The sequence below is a fragment of the Egretta garzetta genome, unplaced genomic scaffold (assembly GCF_000687185.1).
Source record: "Egretta garzetta isolate BGI_Z169 unplaced genomic scaffold, ASM68718v1 scaffold356, whole genome shotgun sequence".
Classification (NCBI taxonomy): domain Eukaryota; kingdom Metazoa; phylum Chordata; class Aves; order Pelecaniformes; family Ardeidae; genus Egretta; species Egretta garzetta.
Genome location: NW_009260019.1, coordinates 374438 through 374688, shown reverse-complemented (window position 1 = coordinate 374688; position 251 = coordinate 374438). Strand labels below are relative to the sequence as shown.

General features: G+C 69.7%; 1 protein-coding gene across 1 annotated transcript in view; it reads left to right on the top strand.

The window, feature by feature from the left end:
* SLC12A5 (solute carrier family 12 member 5) overlaps positions 1-251 on the top strand; it is a 19838-nt gene that overhangs the window by 18984 nt on the left and 603 nt on the right. The window contains 1 exon segment of the mRNA XM_035896143.1: positions 2-39. Coding sequence (XP_035752036.1) covers positions 2-39 — 38 coding nt within the window.

Here is a 251-nt window from a genome sequence, read left to right as displayed (position 1 = left end):
TGCCGGGGCCTCCCCGCAACCGGAAAGGGGACGAGAACTGTATCCTTCCCTCAGGGCCACTGCCTCAGGGCTGGTGCCAAGACCCCTCTGCGCAGGGGCGAGCGGGGGCCACGACTCCCCCAAGGCTGGCGGATCTTGCAGGCGAGTGTCGGGGCACAGGTCCAGTGCCTGAGCCCAGACCCCGTCACACCCCTGCCCCTGGCTGGCTCCAACAGCTATTGTTGGCACCAGCCTGGCCGTCCGGCAGCGGC